The sequence below is a fragment of the Salminus brasiliensis genome, chromosome 11, assembly GCF_030463535.1.
Source record: "Salminus brasiliensis chromosome 11, fSalBra1.hap2, whole genome shotgun sequence".
NCBI classification, from domain to species: Eukaryota; Metazoa; Chordata; class Actinopteri; order Characiformes; family Bryconidae; genus Salminus; species Salminus brasiliensis.
In genome coordinates, this window is record NC_132888.1 from 8200080 (window position 1) to 8217940 (window position 17861).

Genomic DNA, 17861 nt, shown 5'->3' on the forward strand with positions numbered 1-17861 from the left:
CCTCATGTACTGTTAGTACAGTGATTGATGAGTATGACATGGACAATTAAACAACCATGAATCTCTCTGGATTGTCTTGGGTTCTGTAACCAGTGTAGTCAGAATTTTATTTCATGCAGTGCCTGGTAACAGGCAGGGGGTCGAGCCAACAATTACTATTTGGTGAGTATATATACACTATAACTACTATCATTACCATCACTATTAAGACTACTACTACTACCACCACCCTCCCAACTGCTACCACCACAACTGCTACTACCACTTCCCCTACTACCACCACCACCACTACTATTACTACTAATACTATTATTAGTACTACTACTACCACCACCCTCACTACTGCTATTACTACTAATACTATTATTAGTACTACTACTACCACCACTACCACTACTATTACTATTAATACTATTATTAGTAGTAGTACTACTGCTACCATCACCCTCACTACTGCTATTAAAACTAATACTATGATTAGTACTACTACTACCACCACTACCACTACTATTACTATTAATACTATTATTAGTAGTAGTACTACTGCTACCATCACCCTCACTACTGCTATTACTACTAATACTATTATTAGTACTACTGCTACCACCACCCTCACTACTGCTGTTACTACTAATACTATTATTAGTACTACTGCTACCACCACCACCACTACTATTACTACTAATACTATTATTAGTACTACTGCTACCACCACCACCACTACTATTACTACTAATACTATTATTAGTACTACTGCTACCACCACCCTCACTACTGCTGTTACTACTAATACTATTATTAGTACTACTGCTACCACCACCACCACTACTATTACTACTAATACTATTATTAGTACTACTGCTACCACCACCCTCACACCTGATATTACTACTACTGCTTAGTACTTGTACTACTACTACCCCCACCACCACTACTATTAACACTATTAGTACCACTACTAATACTATTACCGCCACCACCATCACTACTAATATTACAACTACTAAAAGTACTAGTACTGCTATCATCATCACCACCACTGCAACTATTACTACTACTACTACTACTACCCCACTACTACTAATACTAATAATAGTATTAGTAGTAATAGTAGTGGTGATAGTGGTAGTAGGGGAAGTGGTAGTAGCAGTTGTGGTTGATATGGCGCAACGGGTAACACCAGTACCTACCATTGAGCTATCACACCATGTGGGAGACTGAGGTTTAATTCCTGGTCTGGGTGACTATCCTGCACTACCAATTACATTTACATTACATTTATGGCATTTAGCAGACGCTCTCATCCAGAGCGACTTACAAAGTGCTTTGCTATTTACTCAAGAGAACCTTAGCTAGTTAGAATAGACTAATAGTTCAAAAATACCTTTAAGCTTAGACATTACTAGACACAAGACAATAAACTCTAATTGTACTACTTGCCCATAGTACTCTAATCTAGAGTACTATGGGCAAGTAGTACAATTAGAGTCCTTGGGCAAGACTCCTAACACTACATTGGCCCACCTCTGTAATATGAATAACCAAGTCTCTCTGGATAAGAGTGTCAGCTGAATGCTGCAGATGTAATGTAAATGTACTACTGTTAATACTTGTAGTACTACTACTACTACTAACACCACCCTCACTACTAAAATTACTTGTACTGCTACTACTAACACCTCTACTATTACTACTACTATGAATACTATCAGTGTCCCTACTGCTACTACCACTACAACCACTACCACAACTACTATTTCCTATCCACACTGCAAAAAAACAACAACTATGGAGTAGATTAGAATGGGTTTGGTGGTTTATATGAAAGTCAGTAAATCATAGTTGCGTATTGAGCTACAGATGTCCACACAGGACATCTGTAGTCACTGCCATATGGGCCTTAATTTAATATAAGGTCAGCAGTTTAACGTTGGTGAGTAAATATCACCTCTAGTTGTGTCCAGTAAACTCGACTGACAACTCAAGCAACCTTTACCCTTTCTCGGTTTCTTTCATTAACTCATGTTGGGGAAATAAACAACATGGGGATGCAAGACCGAGACCATGAGGACATGTACAGGCCCCTGTAGATACACATCTGTCTGGTCTGCATCTTGCAAAGAGACCATTGTGACCATGTAGCAGTGGGTGGGTGTATGTGTGTGTTGTGGGTGTATATGTGAGTGTGGGATTGTTTTTGCTCCCAGTTCATTCGGTATGGCTGTGGATGCACTTTTGTCAGCATGTAATTAAACGGTCACCCACACTGAACACTGAACACAAAACAGAGCATGTTTACAAGTGAGAGGCGTGCCGTTTTTTCCTCATCCTGCCCTGTATCACACACACTTCGCATTTGTGCCACGGAGCCCTGTCACATCACCATTCGAGAACCATTTGCTGTGATTTGCCAATTATCTTCTTGTTTTTCATTCAATTTGTCCAGACAAGCGTGTCATACATGATCACAGAGCAAGTTGCATAGTTATCACAAAGCGAGGACCAGGCATTTTAAAGGCCCTGTTTGCTGTTTGATTGAGTGGGCTGGAAGGAGGTGGTGGGGATGAAGTATGAACCAACCTTGTCCAGAAACAACAAGCCCGTCTTTCCTGCATGTCACAAGCCTTGTCCAAATCTCCTGCACTCACAAGTTGGACGGAACCTCGGAGTATTTTTGTTCACCACTTTCAATGAGATTCGCATCATTAACATGAACCAGGCTTACACCGGCCCTTAAGCGTAAACAACTCCAAACAGCAACAGACAAAAGTCTCTGTTGGGTTCCATTCAGTAGAAAGCTCAGGCCTGGAGAATGCACTGATCTCTGCTTTGTTCTTTGAGCTGACTGCAGTTTTCTGCTTTGCTCAGAGCCTCTGGGCATCCATCCCTGAACTTCCTTGGTTTAGCACCAACTGGTAGAACTGTACTTTGGAGCTCAATCTGTCATGAGTTTCCCTACTTTTCACTCCAAAACTCCTTCAGCCTCACTTGATGAAGGGCAAAGAGACTGGGTGAGATTATAGGTTTGAACAGCTTATGGATTAAGTTCGCTCTTGCAACGGTCAAACTGTTTTGGAATTCAAATGAAGTTCCCGATTAATTACTATTCATAGCTGGACGGGCATTTAAACAGCTTATTAGCATGACTATATCACCAGGATTAATGGAGGCGTTGGGGCAACAGTGTTATTTTGTCCATTGTTTCGTCTACCTGATTTGTAATTCATTGTTAGAGGACGAGTAACAGCATGTTTAACAATAACGAATGATAGGTCTTTTTTTGTCTCACGCACGGTGCTGTTTGCTGCTGAGGAAACATTTTGTCATCAAGCTACAAGTGGATTTCTCCAAGCTCTTCTTTTTTCTTCAAGGGGGAGTTTGGCTAAAATGCACCACGTTTTGAAAAGTGCTTTAATTAATTACATTCCCATGCAAGACGGTTCTCGCACTGAGATTTCTAACCAAGAGTTATCAATGGAGCTTTCCTCTGAACATTTTGTGCTCTCTTTTCAATTACGAAGAAAATTAGAATGTCATTCAGCTAAATGGGACTTAGAGCATAACATTTCAAAGCAGTTTCAAAACTGCTGGATGTTTCCTTAAGTCAGAAAAGTTGGTGCAATTAATATTTTACTGCTACACTAAAAAAAAGTAAAACACTCTCTCAACCCAGAAAGACCTAGTAACAGGGAATTCTGTACAAACTGGTGGGCTATTCTTTGGTAATAGAAGTTTGTAATAATAATAACAGGCTCAATGGCAGTCCATTGGCTTTTCAAGGGGTTAACCTCCTAGATAACATACCCATGTGGGGCCTGTATGGGTAGCCCATCTGGCAACCAGAACGTTTTTTTCCATGGGTTTCATGTTGGCCCCACATATGAATGCCCAGCAGAGATGGGAGCAGGAAGGGTTAAACATGGGCCAACGTTGGTTTGTACACTGCACATGGGGCCTAGATGTGACCCATGTGAGTTTAAGGTGGGCTGTAATGATGTAAAAACACATGCCCACCTGGAACCCATCTGGAACTCACTTAGCAAACGTTCCATCTATGTAAGCCCCACATGAGCATGTTGGCAGGGCTGACTCAGTGTGTACAGTTGCATTCAGAAGTTTATAAACTCTTATCTCTTGTGGAATTTCAGTGAATTCTTGTTTTTCATGTTGTTGGGAGGTGTTGCCAGTGTTGGAAGAAGACCCTAACTGTCACCCTCTGCTGAGAGGAAATTGGTTTAGATGGTCAAGAACAACCCAAGAACCACCAAGGCACATGCCTGCCATAAACTGGAAGTTACAGGAACACCAATGCCGCTGTCTACAGTCAAGCAAGTTTTACATAGCCACGGAGTGAGACACTGCCATCCAAGAAAGAAGAAATGGACAAAGAAAAAGACTTCAGGAAGTTTTTTGGGTCAGGTGAGACAAAGATGTTTGGAGAAGTAAAGGTAAGGGATTAATTCCCAAGAAATCGAAACCAATTATTAAGCATGGTGGTGATATCAACAAGTTATCTGGTTGTTTTGGAACTGATATCTTGCATCTAGTGGATGGGACTTTGAAGAATAGAGCAGCTCTAAAAACTCAATTTCCCAGAAGCCCCAGCCCTGATTGCTGCTGATCAGACACACCTGCTGGGCTCTGCATAAAAGCTCTCCCAAATAGTGGCTCAGTGCTGCACCTTTGTAGAGGGGCAGACGGTAAACTGGTAAAGAGAAAAAGTCAAGTCTCAAGTCAAGTCTCAAGTCAAGTCTCAAGTCAAGTCTCAAGTCAAGTCTCAAGTCAAGTCTCAAGTCAAGTCTCAAGTCAAGTCTCAAGTCAAGTCTCTTTTAGAAAGGAAATAGTGTTTAAAGTGTGAGCTGATCAATAGACCTAATTCACTGCCTTTAAGTTTATTCATTTCTGTGTTGCAGCCTTCAGTCTTATTTTCCTTGCCTTATTTTCAGCCCCAAGGCTGAGGATGTCTGAGGATGTCTTTTGTTGAACCTTGTTTGATGGTTTATTGCCTCCTTTCGTTTGTGTACACCATGTTGTGTGTCTCCTTTGTTTACAGTTCCCGCCTTTTTCCCCTACCCACTTCTTGGAGTGGTTTTTCCACTCCTTTTCACACCCCTGTTGTTGCAGTGGTAACACTTTACCCCTTGGTTCAGTGGGCTGCTGGTCAAAACCCGGCCACCAGCAGTCTAAGCACAACGCACCTAATCATCCTTGTTTACCTTCCTGATTATCCATTTCAGTTTATCTCCCTTAAAATAAAAAAAATAACCACCACCATCCTTTAACAGTCTGAGTGTTCCAACAGTACAGTGACCCCAAACACACACCAGCAGTGGTTGTGGAATGGATGAAGCAGGTTAAGTGTGGACTGTCTGGCAAGAAGGGTGGTCAAATATTTAACCCACATTCTTCCAGAAGCTTTTTGTTGATTGCTACCAAAAGCATCTGGTCAAGGTCAAGTCACATTAACCAAACATTATGTGTTCAGTATGTATATTTTTGAACCAGTATGTTTAATTATGTCCATGTGTGCCCCAAATTCTATTTCCTTCTATTAAGTAGGTATAATATGCCCAAATGTTTGTGCATTCAGCTAAGTTTACACATTGTTGACATAGATGTGCTAATGCGTGCACACACACCCACACAGCTTATCTAGTCCCTGTAGAGAAGTACTGCCAATTGAAAATGGCTCTGGAGCAGATCAATATTAACCCATTGGCACCATGCTGCCCATTGCCAGGCGTGGGCTAGAGGGGTATAAAGCCCCCCAGCATTGAGCTGTGAAGCAGTGGAACTGTGTTCTTTGGAATGATGGGGTGGTAATCGTCCACCTAACCCCTCTAAAACGCTTGCCGCTGAATGCAATCAAGAAAGCATACAGTTCTTCCAACAAACTTTAAAGCATAAGGAATATACTTTGTTTTAATATTCTTGCATTACCCCAGCTTTAGAAAATAGTCTCCCCATTAAACCTGACCATTAGAGCCAAGTGGTCTAAGCCATACTCAACAAATTGTTGTAATTTCAGTGAAGTAATGAAATAATTGGTCCAAAATGTTCTAAAAACAACCTGAGTAGAAGTACAAAGTGTCAGCTAAAAACAAATGTCTCAGTTTTCAGTAACTAAAAGAGCTGCCGTGGTGTAGCATCGATCAGCATCGGAACCAACTGTTGTATGTTTGAAGCATGAAAACATGAAATTATAAACCGCCAGAGTTAGAGGGAGATTTTATAACTTGGTCTGGACCATAGCAGATATGGGGTGCATAGTTCTCATAGTTGCTCATTTAAACCAGATGTAATCAAAAGTCTTACAGCTAAAAAATATGGCTTATTGGAGCTAGCGAGTTACAGAAATGCTCTGTTATGTATGTTTTTATGATCAAAAGTAATTACCATGCTTCACCCTAGCCTTCTCACAGCACAAAGCTTCAATCTTTTTGAATAAGAAAGTCTTATGTCACAATGATCAACCAGTAACACTCTATCAACCACATGAGGTACCACAGCAACCACTTAGCAACACTTGAGTAAAAACGTGAGCAACCACATGAGATCCTAGCAGCCACAAAGCAACAACATAACAGCCAACTGAAACACTGTAGCAACACTGTAGAACCAACCTTGCAACCATTAAGCAACACCATAACGATGTCGGTTACCATTGCAACCACCTAGCAATCATCTGAAATGCAATAGCAACCACCTAGAAAAAGCAGTTTTACCCGAATGACCCCATAGCAACAGCCTAGCCATGACCTGAAATTGGGAACCACCTCAACCCTTCTGCAACCCTTCTGTGTTTCTCTCAGGCAATCAATGTAATTTTAATTGATGTGTGCAGTAATTATGTGTTTTTATGTCAATATGACACAAATACACAAGTCACACCCAGTCAACCACATGGGGTACCACAGCAACCACTTGAATCTATAGCAACCACTACACAACACAATGAAAAGCAATTTAAATACTATAGTACTATAGCAGCACGATGGCACCATCTAGTAAATGCTGGGATACCATAGCAATAACCATGAAGCAACCCCCTAGCAACCATCTGGGATGCCAAAGCAAGCATCTAGCAAAACCATTTCACCCTAGTGAGCCCATAACGGTCTAGCAATTTCCTAGAGGTTACAGGTTTTCACGTTCCTACTATACAAATACACTAACACCCAGTCAGCCACCAAAGCAACTACTTGGCAACACTTGTGAAACCACCTAAGACACCATAGCAACCAACTGGTATACCATAGCAACTGTCTAGGAACCATCTAGCAACATCCTAGCAACCACTACGCGAAACCCACCTGAAACAGCCACCTAAATCACTATAGCAACACTATAGCACCCATCTAGCTACCACCTAGCAATGCCATAGCAACCACCCAGCAAAAACTGTTTTGCCCCATAACAGCCTAGCAATTACCTGGAATTGGGAACCCTTCTGTGTTTTTGTTTCCCTCAGGAAATGCACTTTTCTAATTACCATATGTAACTAATTTGCTGTGTGCAATAATTATGTGCATGTGGGATTTAGTAAGAGTAATAAAGCCAACACCATCCATCTGTTTATTTGCTTCCTTTTGACCAATGTTATGGTAAGTCCAGGGCTCATGCCAGAATTATTGGGCACAAGACGAAGGTCATGGACAAGTCAACAGTCCATTACTGGGTAAGATGAACACCAAGTCTCTCACCCTTAGGGGCAGTTGAGCATCAATTCATCTACATTGAGTTTCAGGGAGGTGGGAGGGTACGACGCAGCACAACCCCAAACTCCTCACAGACCAGACCAGAGTGAGGATCAAACCCACAACCTCACACAAACACACACTACCTGCTGTTCCCTCCCTGCGTCCCCATAGAGACAAGACAAATAAGCCTGGAATTCGGGCGATCAGCTACAATTATTAATAAAATGACGAGAAATTAGTGAAACCGAGGATGAACTAAGACGAGCCCTAAGATCAAGATGAGTGGAGGTGGTTGGAGATTAAATATTTATAGCGGTGGAGTGACACCAGCGAGTGCAGCTTTAAAGTGTCCTGTAATGAATTCCAGCCCGCTGGTGCACTGCAGCTAAAAGCAGATTTTCCCAAACGTGTGCACGTGTCAAAACAACTCCTGTACCGCTGAAGGTCTGGTCTGCAGAGAGGAGACGAGGGTTCATTGTGTGTTCGGTCTGCTTAGATGTCTCTGGTCTGTATTTCACTCTTACTTCAAATGAACTGCACCAGAGTTTGCTTGGAAGCAGCCCGAGAACAACCTCATCAGGGGGTCTTGGCTGCTTATTTGGGCCGCATCAGTGTTCTCATTTGTTCTATCTCACCAGGGTTCGTTTTAACTGAACCAATCCTGCCAAGTATAAACATACCCAGAGATGTAGCCAACCACAGTGGAGCACAGATGCAGTTACCAATAGAACAAATTAAAGGAGTCGATTTTCTCTCCCTTTTCTCACTAATTCATAACTGTGAAATTTGTAAAACCTAATAAAATAATAATTACTTCTGCAATGACTTCAGCACTTGCGCAAGAGCCAGAGAAACCCTGCTAGAAAAACTGTCTGTGAGACTTCACTGACCTCAGTGTGTGTTAAACACTCTTCAGCGCCAGTTACTCCACCTGATCTCCTAAACACCTCATTACTCCATCACAGTACCTCACCCCATTAATCCACCACAATATACCACCCCATCTCCTCAATGCCCCATTACTCCACCCCATCTCCCTGACCCCCAATTACCCATTACTCAACCCCATCTCCAAGGCACCCTATTACTCCACCCCATCTCCTCAATGCCTCATTACTCTACTCCATCTCCTTGACACCTCATTACCCATTACTCCACCACATCTCCACAGTACTCCATTACTTTATCCCTTCTCCTCAATACCCCATTACTCCACCCCATCTCCTCAATGCCCCATTACTCCACTCCATCTACTCGATACCTATTACTCCACTGCATCTCCTCAATACCCCATTACTCCACCACATCTCCACAGTACTCCATTTCTTTATCCTTTCTCCTCAATACCCCATTATTCCACCCCATTTCCTCAATTCCCAATGACTTCACTCCTTCATCTTCATTTCCTTAACACCACATTACCCCACCCATCTCCTCAAACCAGAATCACAGCCTTTTAAATGCTAGAGGTTGTCTTTCTTGAATCTTCAATAATGCCCCTTTTAAAGACCTTTCCTTAAATGACTTGGGGAAAGTACAATAATATCACAAGTGTATGTAACTGAATATCTGTACTACCCACCCCTGTTGACACTCCCTATGTTGGGGGCTTTACACTTGGCAAGACCAACATAACAGATATTTTGGGCAAAGACAAGAAACTCTGCATGGCCATATGACCATATGCTCTTCAAGCTTATGCATGGTCAGTGAAGGTTCTAATATGCAGCACCCATCTGTTCAGCCGTGGCCATAGCAATTAGTTCATGTCAGTGGCGTCATCTAAGCCTGAGTGTGAGCGGCACTAAGAGTACCTGAGGGAATCTGACAACCTAGAGGTATCATGCCTGCCAGCTGGGAGGTCAGCAGGCCAGAACATGCCGTGCATAATAAAGCACACACACTAAAACACACTGACACACACACTGACTTTTAACTAGCCTGTAATGGTGCTATAGATGGTCTGTGTTTATAGGTATCCTGAAAGTCGATCTTTTTCAATAGACGACTGCAGGCGTTCCAGTAGACAATGCCAGATATGTCAGTCCATTAATTCTCAGGTGAACAGCCTTCAACCCCTTGAAGCCTAGGTTTATTATTCAGTTATTAGTCCTAATGCAGAAACTATTGAATTATTTGGTAACTGGTTTAGCATGTCCTGTGGAATCTCCCAGGGTTCTATTGTCGGACCTATGAAACTGATGCTAGTTACAACAGTAATGTAGTTATATGTGTGAAAAGGCATGGGTTTACATACAAGGTTCAAGGGGTGCATGATGCACTAGAAAGATGCTTTGAAAACCTAAAATGTTCCTGTGCATGACTGAAAAAGATCTAATGCATCCCACAAAGCCATGTTTAAATCTCTAGAGAATGCAAATATAGGGCTACACACCGAGGTTAAGGGATAAGGTGTCACCATAGAGGATGAAGTGGACTGTGAGAAGGACTGCGAGTGAAAGATCAGCATGCCGCAAGCCTTTGGTTTCTCCAGGGATGAAACGGCAAAGCTCCTCCATGTTTCAACTCTCCAAAGGACTGAAGGATAGAAGAGCAATTAAGAAGCTTCCATCTAGCTCCAGGCAGCTTGTGTCTTAAGCAGAGAGACAAATGGCTGGGCACCAGCCTGAACGATTCCTGAATAACTCAGTAGAAAACTGTTCATCTCATAAATTCATTCTGTATTCATTTAGAGAATCTCAGGATTTGTTTTGCTACAAAAGAAAAAGACTCACCACTGCTTCATTAATTTTATTGAGCGGGGTAATCACCATAGCATAAAACCATGGGGGCCGGTCCCGCTCCACAGCAGAATCTTTCTACTTCCTCTTAAAGTAATGGTTGGGTGCAAAATCGCATCTATCCCACATGAAGTCATTTAGGTAAGACATGTTTTGTGTCCAAAATTAGCTTCTTTTGGCTTGTGCTGGAGCATTAATGCTAATATTGCTAACAATCACTAGCCACCCAAATCTTTTTCAGAACTACATGACCATACCTTACTCTAAACCTGCTTAAACTGGATCCATGTCTTTAATAAAGCCCTGCAGGCTAGCCTGTGTGGTTCAAGGCTTACTGTGAACTATAAAGAAAAACTTCATAATGTGCAAGTGAATTCCCACCCTGCAAAATCCCACTCGTGCACTTCACCCTGGTTAATGCATTGCAGATTATGGTCACAATTTTTACAGTTGCAACATAATTTATTCAACTCCTATTGCAAATTATGTTTATTAGCTAAATTTACCATTTAACTTTAAGCAGTCTGCAATAAACCAATCAAACAAGACCAATTTAAATAGCTCAACACAACTAACAGAACAAGTGTTTTCTCCAAATTCAACCAAAAAATCCACTTTTTATGGCAAGTGCAGTCTCAGAATCAGTCATCCCCTTCTTGACAAGCCTCTGTAGAACTTAGTAGAGCCCCATTCTGCTGTTACGACAAATATGATGCATAGTCAGACACCAGCTTCTGGCAGCTTTCCTGAGGAATCCTACCCCATTCCTCATGGGCAGTGTCCTCCAGTTCACTAATATTCCTGGGTTTGCTGCGGCAGCCACATTCTTCAAATCCTACCAAAGATTTCCTATGGGGGTCAAGGCAGGAAACTGACGAGCACTCCAGAATCTTCTAGGACTTCTGAAAACAAGCCCTTGTAGACTTTTGAGGTATGCTTGGGACAATTGTCTAGTTGGAAGGTCCGATCATGCCAAAGCTCCAGCTTCCTTTCTGGCACTTGATTGAATTGATTCTTCTTAACCCGCACACACTGCAGGTTTACGGTGCCAGAGAAGGCGAATCAGCCCTAGAGCACCACTGAGCCACAACCATGCTTCCCTGTATGCAGGGTGGTCTTTTTACACTGTATGCTTCATTCAACCTGGAACATTTTCAGATCTTATGGATCAGCGGTATATCTAAAGGAGGTCTAGACATGCCACTGATGTCTGAAAAGTTCTAGTTTTGTCTCTTCACTCCACAGAACAAAATCCCCAAACCTCTGCACACTTGTGCTTGCAATCCTCAACAGTCCTCATAACTGTCCTCTCACATTTATCTCCAAAATACTGAGAGCATCACTGCTAATGCAACACTCAACGCACTTTCAAGTCTCGTACCAGTGTGATGAGAAGCTCTTTGATTCAACGCTGTAAATGGTGGCTGAGTGTCTGAGAGCATTTTGGTGCTCTAAAACACTCAGCTAACAAACAGCTCACATTTAGGGCTGTTGGTTAAACTGGAATCTTGATGATGAGTTGATTGCAGGCATGGGATTTTAGTTTAGTACTGTAAATAAACCCCAGAAGTCATTTTTGGGGTTTGATTATAAAAAATGAAGCTTTGTTCATGTTTATAGCCATACTGTGCCCTTAACCATATTGACTAGTCTATGGCTATGTTCACACAGCAGGTAAGTGTCCCTGATCTTTTTCGCAATTTATTACACAGATGTCTGATTACATGTGTGGCAATGTGAATGGCAAAAACCACACTGCATCAGCTAGTCAAAATGTGCACTGAGGAGTAAGGAAAATGGACGACAGTAGTAAGAGAGGTTTTCAGTGGCGGGATAGCGAGGCAACAGAGCTCATAAAATTTGGGGTGAGGTCTCTGTTCAAACACAATTAGGAGGCACAATGACATGATCCCACAGAGACCTATCATTAGAGTATTTGCCCGGTCTAGTCTCCTTGCTCTCATGATAATTTGCAGCCGGCCTCCACATGCACATTAATATGGCCATTAAGGAAGTGGCTGTTACTGTTGACTACATTTAGAATTTTTCGATCCGGAGGAACGGTTCAGTTTAGGAGCATGAACTGTTTTGGTGAATGTCGGATATAGATCACATTCAAAAGCCAAAAGCGGCGTTCCAAAGCCTAGGCTGCATTTCTGCATTTCGGCTGATACATCATAGAAGGCTTTTCCAAACTTTAGGACCTACGGTATACAGTCTAGAAATGGAGCCGACACAACTGATTTATCCATCACAAAGGGAAAACAGTACCACAAAAATGGTGGACAACAAGGCTTCTAGAGCAGAGGCTGTTTAAAATGTTAATTCATAAAGAAATAAAAAAGCAAGAGGCACAATGCAAGCTCCACATTTCTCCCATAGGTTCCCTTACCAGTGTCATGGACACCTTTCTGGTGACTTCACACAGCTTTGTATGACCAATAAGCTACTAAGAAGCAGTCTTCATTAGACAGTCCTACCAAGGACCCGCCCTACCTTGGCTGGAGCTTAGGCTTTGGAACACGGCTCTTGTGAATAAAAAAAGGTAAAGTGTCACTTTACCTGTTGTGTTAATGTAGCGTATGTCACCTGGAGCAAGATTTGGGTAACTACTGACTTGTGTTTCTCAGCTACATTAACCTTAAACTATAGAAGCAAAAAACTGGGCAGCACCTGTATTGTGTAAATGGACTTTTTTGCTAAAGCATCAGGCCTACTTTGCACACTTTCTATCACAATTTGTTAACATTGTCGACATCTTTTAATGAGTGCCTCAATTAGTTATAACAGCTAATGCCATCAAAATGTTATTAGCCATCTGTGGTTCATCTTGGTGTATCTACACCTTTTAGTCACATTTTCTCTGCTGCAGAACAGCCGATGCAGTAGCAGAAACCTGCTGTAACCATGTTATAGTGAAGTAAAAGGTGGAATTCATGGAACATAATCACTGAAAGCCCAATGGGACTCAGGTTTTTCAACAAGAAAGAGGCACTGCAGTCTGCATTTTGCACACCACATGCACAAACACACACACACACACACACACACACACACATTCTCTCTCGTCCTAGCTCTCTTTCACTCGCGCACACACAGACACATATACAGTAATCATCTTCAACATAAGAATCGAAATAAATTCCTTTTCATTTGCAGATTAATCTGTCACAGGCTCTCCATGCATGAACCTCAGTGATGACCTCAGTCCAACTCCTGGAGGAAATCACAGCAGGGGAAGCCATTAGATTTCATTCATAATTCATACAGAGAACACAGCATTCTCTCTATGGTGGGGGTAAACCAGTGCATGTTTAACTTCTCCTTGTACTGGAATAGCTGGTAATACTGAATGTCATGTCGGCTTTGGAAAAAAATGGGATTTGGGTTGTGAGCACTGATTCCTCTGAACGTTCCTTGTAGACACTCGTAAAGCTGAAATACACATCAAGGGAAAGTAATCCTTTTGCATCTACAGCAAATGGACAAAACTTCTTTTTTTTTTTTTGAATAGTTAAATATTACTTATTTTTAATAAAGGTTTCTTGTAGTATGTAGAAATTATGTACATAGATTCTCTCCCCAGTCAAAATATGGAAATGTCATGTGATGGAAACCAGTGAATTTCCATAAAGGTGTCTATACTGTAAGCTACAAGGAAGTTATACAGAGTGTTTCACCTCTGCATTTCGAATAAAACTCTAAACAAGTGCTGTCAATCTGAAGAGAGTCCTAGTATACACCAGTCAGCCATAACATTAGGAGTAGGCCTCCCTTGTGCAGCCACAATAGAGCTGATCATTCGAGGGATTGACTTTACCTCTGACCGACCTCTGAAGGTGTCCTGTGGTATCTGACAGATCAGAAGGTCCTTTAAGTCCTGTAAGTTGTGTGGATGAGATGTTGTTCGCATCAATGAGGTATTAATTAGGTGCCCATGTACCTGCTGTCAAAGGTTCTCCTTATATGGACCACTTTTGGTAGGTACACCACTGCATACCAGGAACACCACACAAGATCTGCCTGCTGTTTTGCCCTGCCTACGTCGCCTTGCTATTACAATTTGGTCTTTGTCAGATCTCAGGCTCAGACCTTTTCCTGATTTGAACACTCCTCACCTTCAAGAACTGACTGTTTACTTGCTGCCTAATATATCCAAGCCCTTGGCAGATGCCACTGTAGATAAAGATAATCAGTGTTTTTCACTTCTCTTCACTTGGTACTAATGTTATGGCCGATTGGTGTATGGCATTGTTGGTGTCACGCAAAAACTTTATCTCCGAATACCAACTTTACCTCTGACCTATCTCTCATTGAGACAGGGGTCTAATTCTTTAACACAAAGCAGAAGCCACTCAAACTCCAGCCGAAAGTTCAGGCATATTCTCCACCCCCCTTATAGTCTCCTCCCATATTATCACATGCTAATGACATGGTCTGAACTTGCAAAATGGGGTCCAATAATAAAAATAGTCTGTTTAATTCTAGAAGAGAGGCTGATGAACCCCCATCCGATGTCATAAGTGAACCTCATGGAAAAGATTAAAGGTCCTTCCGTCTAACTTCCTCAAAATGTCCACAAACTGTCCATCAGATCCCAGGTGAAAGATAATGTTTACTTGCTACCAAATCAGGACAGAGCTGTCAAGTCCCCCTATCCGATTTCAGCCTTTCAAACTGTGTTACATGACGTTAAAGTCAGACACATCTGAAACGGGCTGTCGCTGAGTTAATCAGCTCAGGAAGGATTAGGGGTGCTAGCATCACTCCTGGCAAGTCTAGATGCAGCTTCAAGGTGGTTTTTATTAAACAGGGCAAATGATCGCACTGGTCTGATGCTTGTACAGCAGGGAAAGACCGTACTGTTTGTGGTGGTTCTATTACGAGCGGCTGTTCCCCAAATTGGACTTTGGACTGCTCAATCTTACAATCCAAGTCTGCAGGGAAGGTTTCTGACAAAAGCTCTTTTTACTTATCTTGGTAGCTGCTGACATTTCTAGGAACTGAGTGTTGCATTTATCACTCCTTTTTTAATGGTTGACAAGTGACAGTCCACTTTCTCACTCAGTTGACACCTAAGAGCACCTTGTTTTTGTGCTATCAGAACAGGAATGGTTGTAATGTATACCTGTACAGCAACACTGGCAATGCTATTAAAGTAGAACTTCAAATTTTGCTGAATCATTTGCCATTCAAACGCTTGTCATATTATTTTATTAAAACACTATTGTGATCGATTTACACAGAAAACATCTTGGATATGCAAAGTCTGTGAAATTAAACTCTCATGAATGTCCCAAAGTCTAGAAAAATGACACATGGTGACATGAGCCATGAGTCAAACCCAGATACTTTCCCTGCGACATTAATCATAATCTCACAAGATTTAATCTTAAAGATTAAATCTTCTCTGCAGCATTTTAACATCGTGACATTCTGTTCAATGGCAAAAGCTCCACAGGAAAACGTTTCAAAAAATGTTGAGGCTCAAGATAAACTACATTTTCAAATCCTTTCACTCACCAAATCGCCAAATCACCAAGATCCAACAAAGCCCTTGATACAAATCTGAGGAGATGTATATGTCGCTGCTGTCCAATGAAAAACATGTATCTCCATTTTTGTCAGTTTTAAGTTTTCCCCATCTTTTAAACCCTGTAGCTGCTCTGTACACTGTGTCAAGAATTTTGGATGAATTGACCAATAGAAATGCACTTAAATGACCTGGAATAAATGACCTTTCTTTAACAGTTCAGATGTTGCTGTTATTTTCCTTCTCCTGTGAAGTTGCTGTTTTGGAGAGACATGTTTTTCTCGGACAGCGACGATATGTACTGTATATCACTGCTGTCGGAACAAAACCGTCCCTGTCCATTTTTGTCATGTTTTCTGGCATAATTGAAAAACTCCAGCTGCCATTCATATTGTGTCTCATGATAAATGAACCAATAAAAACGGGTAATTAAAGGGGCCCTAGAATGTCAAACTGTATTTTCCTTGGCATAGTTGAATAATGAGAGTTCGGTCCACAGAAGTGACAAACCGTGAACCTCAAACAATGCTGTTCCACCTTCAAAAGCAAATCCAGCAGAACCTTCACTCTTTACATTTACCTCCACTCCCCAAATTTACACACACCCAGCCCACTAGCGAAATCCCCAATCAAAGCTGGCAAAGCAGAAAAATATGGCAGCGACTTCAGGAGAATATGGTGTTGTTGATACTGGCGAGCTCTTCATCTTCAGACTTTGCTAGCTACTGGAAAACTGGTTGCAACGTAAACCAAGCCTCACGACAGAAGCTTTTTCCTGTACCAGTGACTAAACAGATCAAACAGAAATCCGTGCTAGTTTAAAAGCTAACACTTTTAAGGTTAAAAGCTAACACTTTTTTACTACCTGTTTGTTGATACTGTTGATACTGTTGATACTTCAGCTGAAGACATTACACATCAGAAGGAAAAACACTGGCTTGTTTTTTGGCCGGTAAGGCTAGTGGGGGCAAGAGAGTGGGGGCAAGGCTGAAAGCTAACCAATTACAATGTCTTCAGAATGTTAGCAGCACACTGCGCTGAGAGGACACAGCGAGAGGACAGCAGCACTTTCCAGTAATACTCTGGAATAAATGCAGCTTATTGTCTCTCCAAGCCCTTTGTAAAAAAAAAAAATCAGCATGTTTGATTCAAAATAACAGGGTTGCACATATGCTTACGAACCACATCTGAGCATTTTTCACCCCAACTAAAATCACATATTTATTATTAATACATCAAACTACTTCAAACACTCAATAAATGCATTCTTTGGCACCTTCATGTTGCTAAAATAGTTACCATTTATGGAGGCACAAGGTTTTGTTCCGACAGCAATATATATAAAAACTCCATGAACGGGTCATTGTTGACATCCTGGCTATAGCCATTCCCCCTGAACTGTAGTTCTATGTCCAATCTTTGAACCCTCATCATCTTGGGAGGTATTCCTGAGGCAGGCCTGTATGGTTGCTGGCTCTAAGGGCCTGGTCCACGGCCCCAATATAACCATCAATCAGCCTCCTCATGTCTGGGGTAAAGGGATCAAAAGAGGGTCGATGGGCTCCAGAGCGTTTAAAGTGTCCATCCTTGTTGTTTTCGGCACATAAGAGGCGCTCGTCGCTGGTGGTGATGTTGAGAAAGGTGGTGATGGAGCGCAGCCTGGGTACCAGTGACTCCTGCAGCTCCTCATAATGAACCACCAGCAGCCTCCGGCCAAAGCGGAGCCAGTCCAGCACATGGGACGCCCACCAGGACGCATAACTGCCCACAAACTCTGGCCACTCTGCAAAGATGAAGACAGATCAGAGAGTTCTCAATGATAAATGATGAAGTGCATTTTTTTTTTTTTTTTTTTTTTTTTTTTTTTTTTTTTTTTCCCAACGAAAT

The 17861-nt window shown here is 41.9% G+C and overlaps 1 protein-coding gene across 2 annotated transcripts in view; it reads right to left on the reverse strand.

The window, feature by feature from the left end:
* Positions 1-15638: 15638 nt before the first annotated feature.
* Positions 15639-17861, reverse strand: part of LOC140565582 (sialate:O-sulfotransferase 1) — a 36917-nt gene continuing 34694 nt past the window's right edge. For both annotated transcript variants that reach the window (XM_072691573.1, XM_072691572.1), the window contains exon 9: positions 15639-17757. In XM_072691573.1, coding sequence (XP_072547674.1) covers positions 17405-17757 — 353 coding nt within the window. In that variant the 3' untranslated portion in view covers positions 15639-17404. The remainder of the gene's footprint in view (positions 17758-17861) is intronic.